The sequence below is a fragment of the Ictalurus furcatus genome, chromosome 6 (genome assembly GCF_023375685.1).
Source record: "Ictalurus furcatus strain D&B chromosome 6, Billie_1.0, whole genome shotgun sequence".
Classification (NCBI taxonomy): Eukaryota; Metazoa; Chordata; class Actinopteri; order Siluriformes; family Ictaluridae; genus Ictalurus; species Ictalurus furcatus.
Genome location: NC_071260.1, coordinates 5,028,554 through 5,047,500, shown reverse-complemented (window position 1 = coordinate 5,047,500; position 18,947 = coordinate 5,028,554). Strand labels below are relative to the sequence as shown.

At 40.3% G+C, this 18,947-nt stretch overlaps 1 protein-coding gene across 2 annotated transcripts in view; it reads left to right on the top strand.

The window, feature by feature from the left end:
- Positions 1–18,947, top strand: part of cerkl (ceramide kinase-like) — a 93,206-nt gene that overhangs the window by 49,234 nt on the left and 25,025 nt on the right. For both annotated transcript variants that reach the window (XM_053626281.1, XM_053626280.1), the window contains exon 4: positions 11,197–11,260. In XM_053626281.1, coding sequence (XP_053482256.1) covers positions 11,197–11,260 — 64 coding nt within the window. The remainder of the gene's footprint in view (positions 1–11,196; positions 11,261–18,947) is intronic.

Below are 18,947 nucleotides of genomic sequence, written 5' to 3'. Positions count from 1 at the left end.
AGCCTGTAAATTATTATAGCCACGTTATTCATTTTTATCTTGATGTAATGGCGAAGTAAAGTAAAGCGTATATATATATACGGTACGCCTAGCCTAAATCGTTATTTCTCATTTTCACGGTCATATTATATCAGGAACGTTTACGTAAAAATATGGTTAGATCTACATTACAATGTAATAACAGACTGCCGGCCAATCAAAAATAGTATTTTCCATGGCCAAGGCATAAACATAAGTAATGGTGATGTGTAGATCAGCTCTTTCCCCATATACGTATATTTCACATAGAAATGATCGTAACAGTGACAAGTAATATTATAATTTGTGTTTTATATGATGTTAAATAGAGTTTATTGAGGTGACTGAACATAAAGCAGCACGTTTCGGTCCGGCACATATGGACCTCGGTGTCCTGTGGTTACAGGATGACATCATGATGTTTAGGGGATTGTGCCCCCTTAGGGTATTACTGGTGACTGAGGTACACTAATGTCTGCCCTCAGGCCAGTGTTCTACTACATTGTTCACCCTTCAGTGTACACACACACACACACACACACACACACACACAGTATGTCCTGTTCCATTAGCAATGTTTCAGGGCAAATCATTATATTAGGTGTAAGAATGCCACAGCTGAATATTGATTCATAAACTGAGGTTGTGCCTTAAAAAACAATAAAATAAATAAATAAATAAATAAATATGCACCTCATTAAAAGATCAACTAAAAGATGAGGATGGTACTTTGGAGAAGAAGACAGATTAGGAAGTGAATTTCCTGAGAAGACATTAAGACCTGCATTAGAGAGAGGAAGGTGATTAACATTATACTTTAACCTTTTCATACTGTAGATATATGGCATAAAATATGTCACTTCATTGCAGTTTATTGTTACTTTTGTGTTCATTAGCCCAACATAAAGCACTGACTGAGAACAGCGACTCGTTAAGTGTGAACCTGAAAACACGAAGTCAAACAAACTGTAGAGATGGGCAATTCAGTGCAATAAAGGAACATGCTTCAAGCCAAATGCTTACAGTTTTATCTCTTCACCTAATCTAATTTACACCATGTTTAGTGCCCAATGTTTGCTTCTTTAATTTTCTAATAATGTACTTTTTACTAATAAGTAATGTACGTCATGCCACGTTACTAGAAACCTTTGGTAAATTCCTGCCCAAATCTTCATACACTTTCTGTAAATGACCTGGCTTGAAGTTTGATTCTTCAGTTTTGCCATAAAGACTCGATGGTAAAGTAGTCAACAGGTAGACAACAAACAACCAAGGTTAAAAGAACTGATTTGGACAAACTGACTCAATCAAACTTAACATTAACCAACTGAACAGAGCCTAAACGAATGCAAGCTAACGTAATCCTAGGCAACTCAGCTGAACCACACCTTACCTAACTGAACTGATCCTAACTTCACCTTAGTCAACTCTGCCAAATCTAAACAAACCAAACCTAAGGTAACCCAGCGCAAGCCAGTTCAACCAAACCAATCCTGGCCTAACTGACCAGAACTGAAACAAACCTAACCCAAGTCAACTCCGCTAAACCTAACCTAACCTAACCTAATCCAAGCCAATACAACCTAACCTAACCTTATCTTACCTAATTACAAAGAACAGAACCAAACATAACTGAACTTAACCCAGGTGAATTGAACCCAACCGAAACTTACCTAACCAAACAGAACTGAGTAGAACCTAACCAGACCTAACGCAAGTGAACTCAACAAAACCTCACCTTACCTAACCGATCTGAACAGAAGTGAAACAAACCTAAGCCTATTCTCACACCCATAATAACAGAGAAGTGTGTGTCCTCTGTCAGTAACCTGACCCAGAGGGCGGAGCTAAACCCATCTGTTCAAATCCAGTGCAGGACTGTCCACTCTTCCCATTCATCTCCGCTATACACGCATACAGTCTCATACACACTCACACACACATACAGAGTTATATTAATCATATTAAATGAAACACACACACACACACACGCACACATATGGAAAGACACACCCACCCACACTCTGTTGCACTGCTTTCCTCCTCCGCAGGGCTTGGGAATCAGCTGTGTTTCATTGTGGGACTGATCTGTTATACTTGGCAGCCCAGGCTCACATTGTGTGTGTGTGTGTGTGTGTGTGTGTGTGTGTGTGTGTGTGTGTGTGTGTGAGAGAGAGAGAGACAGATACGGGATTTCAAAGAATCTGACTACTCAAAAACCACTGTTTGGGAATGGCAAAAACGTTGGGGCTATACCGTCTCGAATCGAATGGACAGATACAGTAAAATATTATAAATTGTTCAAAATATGTTGAAAAACGTGGCCATTTTCATCGCACCCTGTGCATGCCCTAGCTAGCTAGCTAATTTATTGGTGATGTGTTCATTAGCAATTAACTTCAATTACCCAACGACTTAAACAAACGAGCTAACTGTGAAACAATGTAGCTGTTTACTGCTTACTTTAATCCAAAATATACCCTTAATGGGCTGTTGGGTTTCGCTGTTCATCGTGCGTTTCTGGACCTAAACAGTGTTCGAAATGGCAAGCGTGACACCATTATTTGTTACTGTAAATGATGAGAGTTGTTGCGAGGAAAAATACTCTATATACTGAGTATACACCGATCAGCCGTAACATTAAAACCACTGACAAGTGAAGTGAATAGCATTGATTATCTCGTTACAGTGGCACGTGTCAAGCGGTGGGATATATTTATTAGGCAGCAAGTGAACAGGGAGTTCTCAAAGTTGATGTGTTATAAGCAGGAAAAATGGGCAAGTGTAAGGATCTGAGTCACAAGGGTCAGATTGTGATGGTTAGACGACTGGGTCAGAGCATCTCCAAAACAGCAGGTCTTGTGGGGTGTTCCCGGTATGCGGTGGTTAGTACCTACTGAAAGTGTTCCAACGAAGGACAACCGGTGGTTATGGAGGCCCCACTTTGCGACATACAGGGCTTGCTGCTAACGTCTCTGTGCCAGATACCACAGCACACCTTCAGAGGTCTTGTGGAGTCCATGCCTCAACGGGCTCAGAGCTGTTTTGCTGGCACATGGAGGATGTACATGATATTAAGCAGGGGGTTTTAATGTTATGGCTGATCGGTGTATATAGTGAATAACGAGCAACAAATCAAAAACATCATATCGCCCTCTTTTGCTTAATAAAGCAATTTAAATGCATACTAAATTTTGTAAGTATTTAATACGCGCTTTAGTTTTAAAGGACTTTGACAGCCGTTTGCAGACACCAGATTTCAACCCAACTTAATACCTATGGGAGATATCGGAGTGCCGTGTTAGATGGCACTCTAGAACCAGCATCATCAAAGCACCGACTGAGGAAATACCTTTTGGATGAGTGATGTTCAGGACAGTTCTGCAGACGTGTAGAATCACTGCCAAGGTGCAATGAAGCTTGTGGTGGCTAAACTCCGTATTAACACACTCATTATATGATGGTTTTCATTTTAATTTGTCACTCGTCTTTATGTAAAAATGAGAGGGTTTTATCCCGTTTTATTAAGTCATGTGTCCATTTGTTTACATAGAAGGGTTTTCTTCTCATTATCCCAATCACCATGATGTATTGGTACTTTCTGTCTTTTACTCATCTAATTATTTGGATGACTACTTTCACTTGCATCGTTATTCTTTTAATAATATATAATGATATGTACACACTTTTATAGGAACTATTCAACTGTCTCTGACAAGGTCAACACTGTCATGTACTCCAATCATTATGAGAATGTTTAGTCATCAGAAACAGATAACTCTCTCTCTCTCTCTGTCTGTCTCTCTGTCTGTCTGTCTCTCTCTCTGTCTCTCTCTCCCTCTCTCTTGCACACACACACACACACACACACACACACACACACACACACACACACACACACACAAACAGCAGGCAGTCTTTCCTACAGAGCAGACCGAGCTCTAATGGATATGGCTTTGTGATCGCAGAAGTCATTGGAGCAGTAATTCGGCTCGGTGATGGTTTGGCTCCAGGGGGGGCAGCGACTGTAGCACAATCTCCCACCATTAAAAGACACTTTGGCATAATCGAAATTAAAGATCTCATTCTGCAGGGCATTGCCGTGCGCAATTGCGATGGAATTAGCCTCAAACGTTATTGAGAAAAATGTGCAAGAGGAAGTCTAAGATGGCAGGAGCTCATACTTCTGTTTAACGTTCATCTGTTATGTCTCGGCAAGGCACGTTTCCATGCTGTACCTGCTCATTTTGAAGTTTGACATTAATGTGTACTTTCAAGTACTAAAGTACAATACTAAAGAGACTTATTCTATATTTGGTAAACCTGTTAGCGTTCTAACAAAGCGTTTAATCAAAATTTCAATCAAAATGGTTAATTAGACTTTCAGAACAATGACTGATAAGCCTCTGTGTAGTCATTATTCATGAAGTCAGTCTACCTGAGCTGCAGTTCTGTTTGACCAAGTCCAGCAGGAGACAGACAAACGCTTTAGGGGTCATTTGTCCTTTGTTTTGATTCGCAGTTACTCCCCCTGTAGGTCACTTTGGAACACTGCATGCGTGTTGCCATGAAAATACAGGCAAAAATTTGCCAGTTTGAAGGATATCTATGCTGAAGCTTCATAAGCTTATAAGCACTGCATGAATGTACAATAAAGCAATGCTGGAGTATTTTTTATAACGCTTATGTCAAAATCTGTGAAATAATCTCTTTTCTCTCTTTCGTATAGTCACTAAACCGTTATGAGTGATGAGATAAGCTTTTCATAAATTCTCCAGCATTGCTTTATAAAAGATTACATATTCTCTCTCTCTCTCTCTGTATATATATATATATATATATATATATATATATATATATATATATATATATATATATATATGACAAAAATATTATATACAAAGGTTTGCTCACAAACTGCCAGCAATACAGTAGTGTTGCATTTCAAACACTGTAAATAATGAGAGGAAATTATATATCATTATTAATAATATACTTATTAGTACTACATGTATAATACATTTATTTCTATTTTTATATAAAATTTTGTTTATATAAAAAAATATTGGAAATATTTAACACTGACAAAGAGAATTTTTTTATTTTTAATTCTGCAATTTGTAAGATTAAGTACAAAATCACATCACATGCATCCAGTCAGTTTGTAATTATTTCAAACCAAAACAATTAAAGCATTGTAATAAGAAATTATACAAAAAGATATCATGATATCCACTATATGTCAGAAAAGCTTATTGTGGCATAATTTATCATGATATCGATAATACATCATCATATTTTTCAGCCTTATGCTATGCTTATTAATGTGTTATAAAAACCCTATGTAGGAATCCTTCAAATAAAGTTTAACCAAATTGGCTTCATTCTTCTAGGAAGGCTTTACATTAGATTTTGGAGTGTGGCCGTGGGGATTTGTGTTCATTCCGCCACAAGAGCGTTAGTTAGATCAGGTACTGATATTGCTGAGGAGGTCTGGGGTCCAAGGTATGCAGTGGGGTTGAGGTCAGGGCTCCTTGCAGGTTACTCGAGTTCTTCCAGACCAACCTTGGCAAACCATGTCTTCATGGAGCTCGCTTTGTGCACATGGGCGTTGTCATACTGGAGCAGGTTTGGACTTTTTAGTTCCAGTGAAGGGAAATTGTAATTCTACAGCATACAAAGACATTCTATACAATTGTGTGCTTCCAATTTTGTGGCAAAAGTTTGGGGAAGAACCACATATGGGTGTGATAGTCAGGTGTCCACATACTTTTGGCCACATTGTGTATGTATTAATAGGGTATGTATACACTAAACCAAAATAAATAAGGAAGTTAGCAAGTGGAATAAATTGGAAAGAATGATTATATCAGTACCATATGTATGTATGTTTATACTATAGCCACAGGAAATATTTTTCTGCGTTAGCCCTAAACCACAAGCTGTGAATTTTTTTTTTAAGTTCTGTGTCATTACTTTGACTTAATGATTCATTATTTCAAGATATTATCTTGTTATTTTAACATATTAACTCATTATTAAGACATAGTATCTCATTATTGCGGCTCGCTAATGTGTTATTACAACTCATTATTATGACCTGGAAACTTGTTTTGACTTATTAACTCATTTTTCAACTTAGTAGCATGCTATTTTTACTGAGTAACTAGTTATTTCAAATTAGATACTCGTTATTGCAACCTGCTTATTTTGAGTTAGCAACACATAGAGTGCTAATTGAGTTAGCAACTGAAATAATGAGTTAGTCGAAATAAGATCATATCTTGAAGTAATGTGTTTCTGCATCAAAATAATAATTTACAATAGGAAAATAAGTTACTAAGTCATACTAAGGTAATAAGTTAGTAAGTGTAGTGGTAAGTAGAGTTAGTAGGTCATAAACAGTTACAAAGTTTAAATAATAAGATAATTTATATTGTAATAATGAGTTAGTAAATTAAAATAATGAGTTAGAAAGTCAAAATAGCAAAAATTCGTATTTTAAAATAATGTTGCTAAGTATATATATATATATATATATATATATATATATATATATATATATATATATATATATAAATTGTTACTAAGTCAGAATGAGTCACCAAGTCAAAATGACAAAATTTTAATCGCCCCCTTAAACTTAAAATCTGTTTGTGCCACCTTCAGCTGCAATAACTGCAACCAAACGCTTCTGATAACTGGAGATCAGTATTTCACTTACTTCTAGGAGTAGGATTTACTCCCATGCTTTGGATCAATAATTGTCTTGCTGCATAATCCAGTTGCACTTGAGTTTCAACTTACAGACAGAAGACTGGATATTCTCCTTTAGGATTTTCTGATAGAGAGCAGAATTCATGTTTCCCTCAATTATTATAAGTTGAACAGACCCTGAAGCAGCAAAACATCCCCACACCATCACACTTCCACCACCATGCTTGACTATAGGTATGATGTTCTTTTTGTGGAATTCTGTGTTTGGTTTACGCCGGATGTTACGGGACCCTTGTCTTGTAAACAGTTCCACTTTCAACTCATCAGTCCACAGAACATTCTCCCAAAAGGTTTGAGGATCATCAAGGTGTTTTGGCAAAATTCAGATGAGCCTAAATATTCTGCGGGGTTAGCAGTGGTTTTCACCTCACCACTGTTCCATGGATTTTTGTCCAGTGTCTTTCTGATTGTGGAGACATGAACAGTGACCTTTATTGATGCAAGAGAGGCCTTTGATGTTGTCCTCGGCTCTTTTGTGACTACCTGGATGAGTAGTTGCTGTGCTCTTGGAGGAATTTTGGAAGGTCGGTTACTTCTGGGAAGGTTCACTACTGTGCCGAGTTTTTCCATTTGGAGATAACGGCTCTCACTGTGGTCCTTTGGAGTCCCAGAGCCTTTGAAATAGCTTTGTAACCCTTCCCAGACTGATGTATTACAATCACCTTCTTCCTCATCATTTCTGGAATTTCTTTCAGCTTTGCCATAGTGTGGCACCAAGTACGACCTTTTAACCAACTTCATGCTGTTGAAAAAGTTCTATGTAAGTGTTGATGTGATTGAACAGGGTTTGCAGTAATCAGGCCTGGTTGTGTCTAGTCCAGCTGAACCCCATTATGAATGCAGTTTCATAGATTTGGGGAATTAGTAACTATGGGGGCAAATACATTTTCACACAGGCCCAGTTGGTATTGGATAACTTTTTTGCGTCAATAAATAACTATCATTTAAAAACTGTATTTTGTGTTTACTCAGGTTGCCTTTGTTTTATCTTAGATTTTTTTTATTTTCTGAAACAATTTAGTACGAGATATACACAAAAACAGAAGAAATCAGGATGGGGCAATTACTTTTTCACAGCACTGTAGTAGTAGTGGATTGATATGGCCGGGGACTAGTCAAGGAGCTTTGTAACATATATTAACTATAATAACATATAACATATATTAACGTCATATAATTATAAGGCTGGTGAAAAGGCATGCTATAAGCAAGATAACATCTGCTAAAGTGTACAAAAATCTTAAAACAAGACACTCAGTTTTGTTTTGTGCTATTTCATTATTTTCTGGTATTGGGACGTTTGTTAGATGTTATATCTTACTTACCTGATCTGTAGATCAGATCCCCAATGATGGTAGCAAGGAAAAAATACGGAAAGCTACAGAAATATCAAGGACTGAAACAGGAAGTAGAATGTGGATCGTTAAAACCAGTGTAATCCTGTTTGTAACTGGAGCATTTGAGGTTGTAGCCCAAAAGAGGTATAGCTGGATAGAGACATACAATACAATATGTACAGTGATTATATAAGTGTTATTGTAGATCTTTCTGTGTGTGTACACGTTGCTGGGGCCAGAGAGATCTACACATGGCAGGATTACTCTCCACATTCTCGCCCAAACCCCATCCATCTGTGAATGGCAGATCTGTGGGGTGATGAGTTTCATGACACGTGGCAACAGCTGCTATTTAGTCCATGCCAGAGGTGCCCCAGAAAAATGCAAAATAACATTAAATGGGGCACGACTAGAGAGAGCGGAGAGCATGAGGGGTCATCTGCAGTGGTAGTGGTGTCTTCTTGTTGTCCCAGCCTTCGTTGGCGTTTTCCTGGCCATCTGAAACGACACTCGAAGTCCCCCGTGTTATAATTTCAGTTATCCATTCTATATATAAACTGTTAAAACTCTTTCGAGAACGCATCTCATGTCTCAGATGGATACGATCGTTCATGCAATTATCAAATCAGCCAAGGATGTGACAGCAGTGCATTGCATAAAATCATGCACATGCAGGTCAAGAGCTTCAGTCAGTGTTCATCAGAATGTGGAAAAAATGTGATCTTAGGGACTTTTGACTATGGCATGGTTGTTGATGCCAGATGGGCTGGTTTGAGTATTTCAGAAACTGCGATCCTGGGATTTTCACACACAACAGCTGTAAACAGTTGACACCAGATGGTGCGAAAAACGGAAAACATCCAGTTCTCTGGCCGGAAGTACAGTGAGGGAAAAAAGTATTTGATCCCCTGCTGATTTTGTACGTTTGCCCACTGACAAAGAAATGATCAGTCTATAATTTTAATGGTAGATTTATTTGAACAGTGAGAGACAGAATAACAACAAGAAAATCCAGAAAAACGCATGTCAAAAATGTTATAAATTGATTTGCATTTTAATGAGGGAAATATGTATTTGACCCCTCCGCAAAACATGACTTAGTACTTGGTGGCAAAACCCTTGTTGGCAATCACAGAGGTCAGACGTTTCTTGTAGTTGGCCACCAGGTTTGCACACATCTCAGGAGGGATTTTGTCGTACTCCTCTTTGCAGATCTTCTCCAAGTCATTAAGGTTTCGAGGCTGACGTTTGGCAACTCGAACCTTCAGCTCCCTCCACAGATTTTCTATGGGATTAAGGTCTGGAGACTGGCTAGGCCACTCCAAGACCTTAATGTGCTTCTTCTTGAGCCACTCCTTTGTTGCCTTGGCCGTGTGTTTTGGGTCATTGTCATTCTGGAATACCCATCCACGACCCATTTTCAATGCCCTGGCTGAGGGAAGGAGGTTCTCACCCAAGATTTGACGGTACATGGCCCCGTCCATCGTCCCTTTGATGCGGTGAAGTTGTCCTGTCCTCTTAGCAGAAAAACACCCCCAAAACATAATCTTTCCACCTCCATGTTTGACGGTGGGGATGGTGTTCTTGGGGTGATAGGCAGCATTCCTCCTCCTCCAAACATGGCGAGTTGAGTTGATGCCAAAGAGCTCCATTTTGGTCTCATCTGACCACAACACTTTCACCCAGTTATCCTCTGAATCATTCAGATGTTCATTGGCAAACTTCAGACGGGCATGTATATGTGCTTTCTTGAGCAGCGGACCTTGCGCGCGCTGCAGGATTTCAGTCCTTCACGGCGTAGTGTGTTACCAATTGTTTTCTTGGTGACTATGGTCCCAGCTGCCTTGAGATCACTGACAAGATCCTCCCGTGTAGTTCTGGGCTGATTCCTCACTGTTCTCATGATCATTGCAACTCCACGAGGTGAGATCTTGCATGGAGCCCCAGGCCGAGGGAGATTGACAGTTCTTTTGTGCTTCTTCCATTTGCGAATAATCGCACCAACTGTTGTCACCTTCTCACCAAGCTGCTTGGCAATGGTCTTGTAGCCCATTCCAGACTTGTGTAGGTCTACAATCTTGTCCCTGACATCCTTGGAGAGCACTTTGGTCTTGGCCATGGTGGAGAGTTTGGAATCTGATTGATTGATTGCTTCTGTGGACAGGTGTCTTTTATACAGGTAACAAGCTGAGATTAGGAGCACTTCCTTTAAGAGTGTGCTCCTAATCTCAGCTCGTTACCTGTATAAAAGACACCTGGGAGCCAGAAATCTTTCTGATTGAGAGGGGGTCAAATACTTATTTCCCTCATTAAAATGCAAATCAATTTATAACATTTTTGACATGCGTTTTTCTGGATTTTCTTGTTGTTATTCTGTCTCTCACTGTTCAAATAAACCTACCATTAAAATTATAGACTGATCATTTCTTTGTCAGTGGGCAAACGTACAAAATCAGCAGAGGATCAAATACTTCTTTCCCTTACTGTACCTTGCTGATGAGAGATGTCAGAGGAAAATGGTCAGACTGACAGGTTCTAACTGACAGGACTGCTTCCGTAAATCAAATAACCACTCTTTACATCCGTGCTGAGCAGAAAAGCATCTCAGAATGCACAACCTTGAGCCAGATGGGCTACAACAGCAGAAGACCACATCTGGTTTCACTCCTGTAGTAATCTGAGGCTTATATATCATACCATACCACAAACACTATAGTTTCTCTACCCTCCTGGACCACTGCCGTGATCCATTGACCTGATTTTGTGTTCCAGTGATGTTTATGCAGAAATATGTTTGGGTGGGCAGCGTCTGAGCTGACCTCGTTTTCACACTGCCCGAACACAAGAAGGCTGTTCGTTTTGTACCACATCTCTTTCTCTTGATTAAAAATGCAAACAGCATGCGGATATAAATTCTGCTTTACAGCCAGGACCATATGCTCGGCTTGAGCTGCATGCCAAAGCTTGGATGAGGCTACTAAAGGCCATTTTCAATGCTCCGCCTTATTTATTCATTTATTTACTTATTTATTTCCTTGTTAACTCTTCCTCTTCCCCCCCACAGTCACTGAGCATAAAGGCCACGCTCTCTCCATCCTGAAGGAGTGCAGCCTGGACGAGTATGATGGGTATGTGGTTTCCCAGTCTTCTCTTCTCTTCTCTATGTATCTTTAGTGCTTTCTTTTCTTTGGCTCTCTCTCTCTCTCTCTCTCTCTCTCTCTCTCTCTCGTGTGCTTTCTCTCTCTCAAATAACTAACCTGGGAGAACTCTGGGTTTAAAAAATGGACTTAAGACTATGCTATGTCACCTTTCTCTATTTATCTCCCTCTCTTCCTTTCTATCTTAATATCTCTCGCTCTCTCTCCCACTCCCTCTCTCTCTCTCTCTCTCTCTCTCTCTCTCTCTTTCTCTGGTAATGTCAGCATCATGTGTGAACCAGATGATGGAGATAATATTGCACTGGCCTGCCCCTCCGGAGGCAACATTTAGAAATTAGCCCTCATAAATAAAGTGGGGTTAAAGTAAGAGACAAAGAGAGAGGGTCATCCAGAGTGGTAAGACTCTGATCAGAGCCGTGGGATGCAGAACGCTCTCTCTCTTTCTCTGCCTGACCTTCTGTCTGTCTGTCTCTCTCTCTCTCTCTCTCTCTCTCTCACTCTCGCTCCATTAGGGTGGGCCACTATGGGGCCGCTCAGGCAGGTGGATCTTTAATTACCTGCACTAGAATGAGTGATGGAACACAGTGTGTCTGGATAACACAGCCTCACACACACAAAAGCACACACCATACTCTTAGTTCCTCTAAACTAGTGCATTGGCATGCACTTTCCCCAACAGGACTAATAAAGGACCTGTCTGTCGGCCTGTCTGTCTGTAACCCCTATATATGATCATCCATTAGAGTCCCATCGCCTGGCCTCGGGGTTGCGTGTGTGGTTAAGGGTGGGGGGAGTGTTAAGTCTGGCGCCATGATTTTTGATTAAAATCGCAGCATGCAGTATGACTGTGAGACAAAAGGGACAAGGACAAGCTGGGTGTACTTTAATGGATGTACAGAAATAACTTAAATAGAGGAATATTTGGTCACTTCATGAGGCAGTTGAAGAGTATTGGGATATACGCATTTTTTTTTGCACTTCAATAACTCAAGACGCACAAGACAAAATATGTGTGAAAAGCCATAAGGGTTTTGGATTAATGGCATCAAAAATACACCAATATTCTCCACAAGCAACACAATTCTTCTTAACCATTCTCCAATGTTGTTCTGCAAACACCGATATTCTTCAACATTCAAAACAATAGTCAATATTCACCCTAAACAAAACAAACAAACAAAAAACAAAGCCAACCTTTTCATATTTACAATAACATTCATAACGATTCCCTTTTAAACACTTAACAGCCAAATTAATCAAGCGCACTCATTTTCATAACAAAACCCTTTCCACTAAACAATGACTCCACTAAACAGACACCAATATTCTTCATCAAACACCAACATTCTATAATATTCAAAGTCAACAAATATTCTCTCAATTTCACAAACATAAATAATTCACCAATGCTTGATTGGTGAATTATTCCCAATTGTATACACAATTGTTCATTAGCAAACAAAAACATCAACACTGACATCCTCCATCAAATACCAACACCACCGTCTTCCATCAAACACCACCGTCTTCCATCAAACACCAACGTCTTCCTTCAAACACCACCGTCTTCCATCAAACACCAACGTCTTCCTTCAAACACCAACGTCTTCCTTCAAACACCGTCTTCCTTCAAACACCAACTTGCTCCATCAAACACCAACCTCCTCCATCAAACCAACACTAACATTCTCCATCAAACACCAACATCCTCCATCAAACCAACACTAACATTCTCCATCAAACACCAACATCCTCCATCAAACCAACACTAACATTCTCCATCAAACAACACTCTCCATCAAACACCAACAGCAACATTCTTCATCAAACACCAACATTCTCCCTCAAGCAACAACATTCTCCCTCAAGCAACAACATTCTCCATCAAACACCAACATTCTCCCTCAAGCAACAACACTGTCCATCGAACATCACCTTTACCATTCTCCATCAAACACCAACTCTGACATTCTCCATCAACCTATACATTCTCCATCAACCTACACATTCTCCATCAAACACCAGCATTCTCCATTAAACACCAGCATTCTCCATTAAACACCAACATTCTCCATTAAACACCAACTCTAACATTCTCCATCAGCCTACACATGCTCCATCAACCTACACATTCTCCATCAAACACCAACATTCTCCATCGAACATTATCATCCTCCATCAAACACCGACACTAACATCCTCCATCAAACACAAACTCTAACATCCTCCATCAAACACCAACACTAACATTCTCCATGAAACATCAACATTCTCCATCAAACACCAACACTAACATCCTCCATCAAACGGCAACACTAACATCCTCCATGAAACATCAACATCCTCCATCAAACACCAACATTCTCCATCACGCAAAAACTAACATTCTCCATTAAATACCAACCTTCTCTATCCAACACCAACACTAACATTCGCCATCAAACAACACTCTCCATCAAACACCAACAGCAACATTCTCCCTCAAGCAACAACATTCTCCCTCAAGCCACAACATTCTCCATCAAACACCAACATTATCCATCGAACATCAGCTCTACCATTCTCCATCAAACACCAACTCTAACATTCTCCATCAAACACCAACACTGTCCATCGAACATGACCTCTACCATTCTCCATCAAACACCAGCATTCTCCATTAAACACCAGCATTCTCCATTAAACACCAACATTCTCCATTAAACACCAACTCTAACATTCTCCATCAGCCTACACATTCTCCATGAAACATCAAAATTCTCCATCGAACACCAACACTAACATCCTCCATCAAACGGCAACACCAACATCCTCCATGAAACATCAACATCCTCCTTCAAACACCAACATTATCCATCGAACATCACCTCTACCATTCTCCATCAAACACCAACTCTGACATTCTCCATCAACCACCAACATTCTCCATCAAACACCAACACTGTCCATCGAACATCACCTCTACCATTCTCCATCAAACACCAACTCTGACATTCTCCATCAACCTACACATTCTCCATCAACCTACACATTCTCCATCAAACACCAACATTCTCCATCGAACACTATCATCCTTCATCAAACACCAACACTAACATCCTCCATCAAACACCAACACTAACATTCTCCATGAAACATCAACATTCTCCATCGAACACCAACTCTAACATCCTCCATCAAACGCCAACACTAACATCCTCGAAAAAAACACCAACACCAACATCCTCCATCAAACACCAACACTAACATTCTCCATCAAACACCAACACTAACATCCTCCATCAAACACCAACATTCTCCATCAAACACTAACATTCTCCATCAAACACCAACATTCTCCATCAAACACCAACACTAATATCCTCCATCAAACACCAACACTAACATCCTCCATCAAACACCAACACTAACATTCTCCATGAAACATCAACACTAACATTCTCCATGAAACATCAACACTAACATTCCCCATGAAACATCAACATTCTCCATCAAACAGCAAAACTAACATCCTCCATCAAACACCAACACCAACATCCTCCATCAAACACCAACACCAACATCCTCCATCAAACACCAACACTAACATTCTCCATGAAACATCAACACTAACATTCCCCATGAAACATCAACATTCTCCATCAAACAGCAAAACTAACATCCCCCATCAAACACCAACACCCTCCATCAAACACCAATACTAACATCCTCCATCAAACGCCAACAGCAACATCCTCCATCAAACACTACCATTCTCCATAAAACACCAACACTAACATCCTCCATCAAACACCAACACTAATATCCTCCATCATACGACAACACTGACATCCTCCATCAAACACCAACACCAACATTCTCCATCAAACACCAACGCCAACATCCTCCATCAAACACCAACACCAACATTCTCCATCAAACACCAACGCCAACATCCTCCATCAAACACCAACACTAACATCCCCCATCAAACACCAACACCAACATCCTCCATCAAACACCAACACTAACATTCTCCATAAAACACCAACACTAACATCCTCCATCAAACACCAACACTAATATCCTCCATCATACGACAACACTGACATCCTCCATCAAACACCAACACCAACATTCTCCATCAAACACCAACGCCAACATCCTCCATCAAACACCAACACCAACATTCTCCATCAAACACCAACGCCAACATCCTCCATCAAACACCAACACTAACATCCCCCATCAAACACCAACACCAACATCCTCCATCAAACACCAACACTAACATTCTCCATCAAACACCAACACTAACATCCTCCATCAAACGCCAACACTAACATCCTCCATCAAACACTAACATTCTCCATCAGACGCCAACACTAACATCCTCCATCAAACGCCAACACTAACATCCTCCATCAAACACTACCATTCTCCATCAGACGCCAACACTAACATCCTCCATCAGACGCCAACACTAACATCCTCCATCAAACACTACCATTCTCCATCAGACGCCAACACTAACATCCTCCATCAGACGCCAACACTAACATCCTCCATCAGACGCCAACACTAACATCCTCCATCAAACACTACCATTCTCCATAAAACACCAACACTAACATCCTCCATCAAACACCAACACTAATATCCTCCATCAAACACCACCGCCAACATTCTCCATCAAACACCAACACCAACATCCTCCATCAAACACCAACACTAACATTCTCCATCAAACACTAACATTCTCCATCAAACACCAACACTAACATCCTCCATCAAACGCCAACAGCAACATCCTCCATCAAACACTAACATTCTCCATCAAACACCAACACTAACATCCTCCATCAAACGCCAACAGCAACATCCTCCATCAAACACTAACATTCTCCATCAAACACCAACACTAACATCCTCCATCAAACACCAACACTAACATCCTCCATCATACGCCAACACTGACATCCTCCATCAAACACTACCATTCTCCATAAAACACCAACACTAATATCCTCCATCAAACACCAACGCCAACATCCTCCATCAAACACCAACGCCAACATTCTCCATCAAACACCAACACTAACATTCTCCATCAAACACCAACGCCAACATTCTCCATCAAACACCAATACTAACATTCTCCATCAAACACCAACACCAACATTCTCTAATATCTTTTAATATTTAATATCAAACATCAGCAAGCAATTAATCTACCAGCATTCTTTAATAACACCAACAGCACCAGTATGCCAATACTGTGATTTGGCTTCTACAGAGTGATATCCTGTAAAATTGATGAGCCAAATGAATCAGCTTTCAGTAGAAACTTCAGTCATACACAGTTACTAGTAATGTTCAGTTTGTTGGCACATTTGCTGGTGTTTGCTGAGTTTATTCATGCGTGTTGATGGGTTTATCTGAGTGTGATGGTGAATGAGTGTGTGTTCTGGGCTTAAGGTAGCTCTCCTACAGCTCTGGCCTTGGCTCTCACCTGAGCTAAGAGACAGATGGATCAGGTGAGGGAGGGGGCCGACTCATGATCCGCTACTCCCTAAGCCATTACACCCTGCTCTTCCTCACCATATTCTTCCTCATTCCTTCCCCTACCTGGTCCTTGCTGAATTTTAACTTAACATCCTCATACAGACAGTGCTTAGGTTATACTGAGCATGTATTTATCGCCTATTTATTCCATGAACTGTATGTGAATTTTCTCAGCTATCAGAAACCATTGTAGCACCAACTGAAACCAACTTTCTCTATAACACACTACTAAACCCCACCGTTTTCCATCAAACACACTCCATTACCAAACACTGTTATTTACTTGCAGCCATTTCCATCTAATGCCAACAATCTCTTATTCATCAAACATTCATCCAGCATTCTCCATTTCATATCACTGAAACCAACAAATACTGTACCAACATTCACCAATGAACCTAACCAAACACAGAACAAACAAACACAGACACCAACAAATGCAATCAGACACCAACAAATGCAATCAGGCACCAGCAAAGACAATCAGACACCAGCAAAGACAATCAGACACCAGCAAACACAATAAGACGCCAACAAACGCAATCAGACACCAGCAAAAGCAATAAGACACCAGCAAACGCAATAAGACACCAGCAAACGCAATCAGACACCAACAAGTGCTATCAGACACCAACAAATGCAATCAGACACCAACAAATGCAATCTGACACCAATAAACACAGACACCAACAAATGCAATCAGACACCAGCAAAGACAATCAGACACCAGCAAAGACAATAAGACACCAACAAATGCAATCAGACACCAGCAAATGTAATAAGACACCAGCAAACGCAATCAGACACCAACAAATGCAATCAGACACCAACAAATGCAATCTGACACCAATAAACAGAGACACCAGCAAAGACATTCAGACACCAGTAAACGTAATCAGACATCAGCAAACGCAATCAGACACCAACAAACGCAATCAGACACCAATAAATGCAATCAGACACCAATAAACAGAAACACCAGCAAAGACAGACACCAGCAAAGACAATCAGACATCAGCAAACACATGCAGCAAAAATGCAATCAGACACCAACAAATGCAATCTGACACCAATAAACAGAAACACCAGCAAATGCAATCAGACACCAGCAAACGCAATCAGACACCAGCAAACGCAATCATACACCAACATACGCAATCAGACACCAACAAATGCAATCTGACACTAATAAACAGAGACACCAGCAAAGACAATCAGACACCAGCAAACGAAATCAGACACCAACAAACGCAATCATACACCAACATACGCAATCAGACACCAATAAATGCAATCAGACACAATAAACAGAAACACCAGCAAAGACAGACACCAGCAAAGACAATCAAACATCAGCAAACACAGACACCAACAAATGCAATCAGACACCAGCAAACACAATCATGCACCAAAAATGCAATCAGACACCAACAAATGCAATCTGACACCAATAAACAGAAACACCAGCAAACGCAATCAGACACCAGCAAACACAATCAGACACCAACAAATACAATCTGACACCAATAAACAGAGACACCAGCAAAGACAATCAGACACCAGCAAAGACAATCAGACACCAGCAAACACAATCAGGCACTAACAAACGCAATCAGACACCAACAAACGCAACCAGACACCAACAAATGCAATCAGACACCAGCAAACACAAACATCAACAAACATCGTCAGACACTGAAAAAATACAACCATACACCAACAGACAGAGTATCTAAGCTAGTAATTTTTTTTTTTTTTTTTTTTTTTTACATCAGGATGCTGTCAAGTGGAAAAGTGTCTTCTGTGACTGATGTTCTTGATCCCAGAGGCTCAAGTCGCTTACAGGTTGCAGTGATTTTCTTGGAACATGCCATGGGATTTGGCAGGCAGTACTTGATTTTGAGCCTTGTATAATTTTGTCGGAGAAAGTGCTGGACGATTTCACTCTACGCTGCAGCGTGTGAATAAATCTCAGGCGCTGGAAACGTCGCAGCGGGTTTGCAGTTATGCGAGGTGTCTGATTAAAGAGGGAAAAAATGGACCTGCTATCGACACGTCGCTAAAGCTCAGGGAAAAAAAAAAAGATCTCATTGTCTTTTTGCAGCGTTTTCTC